This window comes from Cyphomyrmex costatus, unplaced genomic scaffold (assembly GCF_001594065.2).
Source record: "Cyphomyrmex costatus isolate MS0001 unplaced genomic scaffold, Ccosl1.0 scaffold135, whole genome shotgun sequence".
Classification (NCBI taxonomy): Eukaryota; Metazoa; Arthropoda; class Insecta; order Hymenoptera; family Formicidae; genus Cyphomyrmex; species Cyphomyrmex costatus.
Window position 1 is genome coordinate 1993338 of NW_017275337.1, and position 5569 is coordinate 1998906.

Here is a 5569-nt window from a genome sequence, read left to right on the forward strand (position 1 = left end):
CCAGACTCTTATTAGAGGGTCACTAATATCTAGGACTCTAAAAATCGGGAGAGTTGCGCTCCTGTATATACTGTGGCATGACTTTGCAAACACGCTGTGTATATGTAGCACATGCATATATACACTACACGTTCGTTAAGTAGTAGCGTGATGTCGCTGCTTGTCCGTTTCTGGAGCTTTCCGAGATCTTCGCCGGCATATATTACACGCGTCCGGTGGCACGCAAGAGAATTCACGAGGATTCGCACGAATCATCATCGAGATTGAACGTGTCTCTGTTGCTCGATCGAACGGACGATCGTTGGGAACTAGATAGAGATTCAACATTTTCAGCGTGCGTAATGGGTGATCAGGTAAGCGTTGTGGGCACGTTGGGAGGCCCGTAAATATTGATAAATATCCACGGGGATTTACGCGCGCGATCGCGACGGTAAAGCGTGCTTGCCACTCGCTTTTTCCTCAGGGACGCTTCGTCACGTTCCGCGAGGTCGACGATTGCTCCTTATCCTTTCCCCCCTCCTTCGCCCCCTCGACGAATTTCTTCTGCGACTACTCGTTTTTCCCATCCAGCCGATCCTAGAAAAGTAAAACAAGGGCACTGATAAGGCTAGATAATTCATCGTAACTTATTAATTCAAAAGATACCGTATCCTCTACGGGTATATATTAAATTTCAAATCAGTTAATTTCAAGTACAAAATACATCCTTTGGGCACCACTATTATAAAAAAAAAAAAAAAACCATGTACAGGCTAATATTCATAATCTATTCTTATTTCAAGATGTCTTATGCTGATTCTACAATGAGTTGGTAGTCAGTAGTCCCAAGTCTTATAGTAGCAGTAAAGTTGACCAATAGCCAACATGTATGCTGATTGTTTAACTTCACCGATTAAGATTAAGGGCCCTGGTACACAAGAAAACTTAAGGCAGTAAGACTTAGCAGTAAGCAAATTAACCAATCACAGTAGGGGCCATAACTTAAGCAGTAACAAATCCACAACGTTGATTTCCTTACTGCTTACATCTTACTTCCTTAAGTTTTTTTGTGTGCCAGGCCCTTAGACTTCCGACTGTAGACTCATTGTAAAATTAACTTCAATTAATGTTCTGAGATGCTAATATACAGTGATCGATATGATATCTTGGAACTATACTTGAAACAATTTTAAGTAAATAATATCTGTTGTGTACAACCAAGTATTACACTCTTGTGTTGTTTTATAGGTAGCTTCATTGAAAGAGAAAGGAAATGCTGCTTTGCAAACTGGCAATTATGATGAAGCCATTAAATGTTACACAGATGCCATCACCTTGGACAGCAATAATCACGTTCTCTATAGTAATCGCTCAGCGGCGTATGCAAAGTCTGAAAAGTATCGGCAAGCGCTGGAGGATGCCGAAAAGACTGTTAGCTTGAAGCCAGACTGGGGAAAGGGTTATTCGCGTAAGGGCAGCGCTCTTGCTTACCTGGGCAGGTATGACGAGTCCATCAAAACTTATGAGAAGGGCCTACAACTGGATCCAAACAATTTACAGCTCAGAAACAGTCTGGCCGAGGTGAGGGCCCAGAAAACAGCTGCCGTAACTAATCCATTCAATTCACCAGATATCTTCCTCAAGTTGGCCAGTGATCCTAGAACGAAGGGATATCTATCTGATCCTGAATATATGAAGTTACTACAAGAATTGCGAACCAATCCACAGAGTCTCGGTACTAAGCTCCAGGACACCAGAGTACTCACCACCCTTAGCGTATTGTTAGGAATGAGCGCTGACATGGAGGAACTGATGGAAACCGAGCCGATGAATCCACCGGAACCACCAAAGTCCAAACCAGAACCAAAGCCTCAGAAGAAGGAGGAGGATAATCTTCCACCCGAAAAGAGAAAAGCTTTGGAAGAGAAGAAACTCGGCAACGAGGCATATAGGAAGAAGAGCTTCGAGGAGGCTTTGGAGCATTACAACAAAGCTGTGGAATTGGATTCGACGGAAATTGTTTATTTGTTGAATATAGCGGCGGTGTACTTCGAACAGAAGGAGTATCGAAAATGTATCGCTCAATGCGAGAAAGCTATTGAGGTTGGTAGAGAAAATAGAGCGGATTTCAAATTGATAGCAAAAGCATTTACGAGAATTGGTCACGCATATAAAAAAATGGAGAATTGGAAGCAGGCTAAGGTATATTATGAAAAGTCTATGTCTGAGCACAGAACGCCGGAGATTAAAACTTTACTCTCGGATATAGACAAAATAATCAAGGAGGAAGAGAGGAAGGCTTACATCGACCCGGTTAAAGCGGAAGAAGAAAAGGAACTTGGAAATCAAAAGTATAAGGATGGCGATTATCCTGCCGCTATTAAGCATTATTCCGAGGCAATCCGAAGAAATCCGGACGATCCCAAGTATTATAGCAACAGAGCAGCCTGTTATACTAAACTGGCGGCATTTGATCTTGGCTTGAAGGATTGCGAGAAAGTTGTCGAGCTGGATCCAAAGTTCATCAAGGGCTGGATTAGGAAAGGAAAAATTTTGCAAGCTATGCAGCAGCAGGGGAAAGCCTTGTCAGCGTATCAGAAGGCTCTGGAATTGGATCCACAGAATAGCGAGGCGTTAGAGGGCTATCGCTCTTGCGCCGTATCCGCAAGTTCGAATCCAGAAGAAGTGCGGAAGAGAGCTATGGCAGACCCAGAGATCCAGAGTATATTGCGAGATCCAGCCATGAGATTGATCCTAGAACAAATGCAAAGCGATCCAAGAGCTTTACAAGAGTAAGTAATGTATTAACATTCTATATACATATTAATATCCTAGAGAAATGATTTAGTATTAGGTTGCTTTTCATTCTGAATAAACGTTCGTATGTATCAAATAGTAAACCTTCATTAACATGCGAAAATGTTCTTTCAAATACCCATTTTAAAGAGGATCTTGTTGATAAAATTTTTTTGCTGTTTTAAGCAAGACAGATGTTATATGTATCAATTTATTGTTCCCAAAATGAGTGTTACAATTACATCTTATATCTCCTTTGTTCAAATTGTCAGCTCTTTAAATCAATTTTTATGGCTTCCTACAGTTTCTACAATAAGCCATTACTCAAACTTTAAAAGTCTTGAGTCATAAGAAATTGACCAATGTCAAACGTAAGAAGAATAGTCAATTATGATGTTTGACTTTTTATGTCTTATAAAAGAACTGCTTAAAACTTTAGGTAATGGCTTGTTATAGAAAACCATTATAATCTGATAACAATATATGAAATTATAGGAATCAGACTTCGGGAGTCTTGAAACTTGATTATAAGTTAATCACTCTCATACAGAGCCACTCGTCATTCACAACAGCTACTATTATTTTATGTTCTATTATTGTATTATGTATCTCAAAGATTCTTTGAAAATCCAATGATACGCAAAGTAGCGTTCTTTTTAAAACGTTCACCCATTTCTCTATTGTGTGTTATACGAAAATTTTAATAAATTCTTCTTTTCTTTTTGCACAGCCATTTGAAAAATCCCGATATAGCTGCAAAATTACAAAAACTTCTGGAATCTGGTCTCATTGCTATTCATTGAAGATGTAAGGAACTACATACAACATACTTGTAATAAAAGAAGAATAACACTGCTATCACAAGTTCCTTTAATATTAAGGAAATTCGCATTCGTGTATTGCAGATACATTAGCCATATGGGATACTTATCGTCATACTGCTCTTAAAATCTGTGTTCAAAAAGCCATTTGGAATAAAAGTTACATTGTACACATGATTCTTTCGTGCAAACGCAGTGGCCTTTAGTGTCATCAATAACTTTGCATTGCAAGACTTTTTATGGTGATCATGTGTATACCAAACGCGCGCGCGCACACACACACACGCACACACACACACACACACACACGCACGCGCGCGCACACACACACACACACACACGCATACATAGTGAGGCTCTTTGTGCAAAAATGAAGTGTAATTGTGAAGCTGCGAAAAATGAATATTTACATTTAACAAAAACTATTCCGATGGCTGAACCGTGAATATTATCATTTTGGAAGTTATTGTATGTTTTAGGTAAAAATAATCTAAAATTAAAATATATACCCATCCTTTAAATTAGTAAAAATTTTCATAAAATTATTTCTGTATATGATGCACACACTAACATTTCTTTTACCGTTGGTTTAATTAGTGCTTTTAGTATGGAAATTAGTCATAATATAATGAATGCGGAGTCACAGGCTAGGATGATAACCAATAAGAGAGGAAAACTCGAATAAACATCTTTTTAAACTGAATTCTCTTTCTCTGGGAATCATTTATTGTCCTTCTTATATCCACTTAAAACAACCATCCTGATTATAATGGAACAATTGTGAGATTTCATAAACTGATGTGTTTATCATAGTCATTTTATTTTATAAAGTTTATAATATAAAAAACAGTTCATATATATATACCAAATTTCAATTATCATTTTGTGATGGTTTCATAACATGTAATCTGTTACAAATAAAATATTAAATGATTAAAACTCTTGCGTTTTCTATTATTTGTCATGTGTAACATGACTCGATTACAATGATCTATGTAAAAAAAACCGAATGTACACTGAACATAAATGATTAATTTTTTTCTCTTTATGCGATTTCTTACGTAAAGTATCTAAAACACCTAACCTGCCAATATTCAGAAGAAAATTTCGACGGAAATCATAGCAAAGTTGATCTATTTGTATATGTGTCATCTTCTGAAATCATGAAAAAAATTGTAGATTATAAATATTTTAACCGTGCGTTGTATCGTCCTCGACGAAATCAGCCGCTTCTTCCCGAGTCACGCATTCGACATGCGAAACTTTATTCCTGAACTTCACTCCATAGAATTTGTTTGCATGGTGCAGTAATTCCGGTCTACGAAATAAACACATTTTTAGTTTTTATACTGTTGGCTGAGTTCGCAACAGTTTAGCAACTGTTGTAAAATTCTTCAATATGATGACTGGTTTATTATGTAGATTCATAACGAATCAAAAACAAGATTCAATCGTATTGAAGAATTTTACAACAGTTGCAAAACTTTCTCTGTCGAATGCAACCATTGTTCTATTAACATGACAACCGCGTCATTTTAAATCAATCTCAAAATTTTGTAGGCTGTTAATTGTATTATGTCACCTGAATGTCGTGGTGATAAATTGGGCGTCAGAACTAAGCTCATGGATCATATCTGCTACTGCCTTTCTGTGCTGTGCATCTAGCGCCTGATCGATTTCATCGAACAAGTAAAATGGTGCAGGATCGCATTTTTGGATCGCGAATATCAAGGCCAAAGCTACGAGTGATTTTTGTCCACCAGATAATTGATTCATCTCTCGCATTTCGCCTCTATGTCCCGTGAATGACACCTTTATGCCTAGAAATAATAAATATACAAGTTTTTAAATCCATAAATAAAGTATGTATTATCTGAATCTTGAAATATAAGTTAACTCGCGCGAGAAAAAAAAATTAAGAAAATTTATAAATAAATCCTTATTATATGTATATTATATATATATATATATAT

General features: G+C 37.2%; 2 protein-coding genes across 2 annotated transcripts in view; one reads left to right on the forward strand and one right to left on the reverse strand.

Moving 5' to 3' along the window:
- Window positions 1–193: 193 nt before the first annotated feature.
- Stip1 (Stress-induced phosphoprotein 1) lies at window positions 194–3600 on the forward strand. Its single transcript, XM_018551143.1, has 3 exons — window positions 194–353; window positions 1228–2771; window positions 3506–3600. Exons 1-3 carry the CDS (start codon window positions 342–344, stop codon window positions 3576–3578), a joined length of 1629 nt encoding a protein of 542 aa, XP_018406645.1. The 5' UTR covers window positions 194–341; the 3' UTR covers window positions 3579–3600.
- Window positions 3601–4611: 1011 nt separating this feature from the next.
- Window positions 4612–5569, reverse strand: part of SMC3 (structural maintenance of chromosomes 3) — an 8935-nt gene continuing 7977 nt past the window's right edge. The window contains exons 17-18 of the mRNA XM_018551127.1: window positions 5179–5416; window positions 4612–4914 (exon numbers count right to left, since the gene is read on the reverse strand). Of these exons, the coding sequence (XP_018406629.1) occupies window positions 4788–4914; window positions 5179–5416 (365 nt within the window). The 3' untranslated portion in view covers window positions 4612–4787. The remainder of the gene's footprint in view (window positions 4915–5178; window positions 5417–5569) is intronic.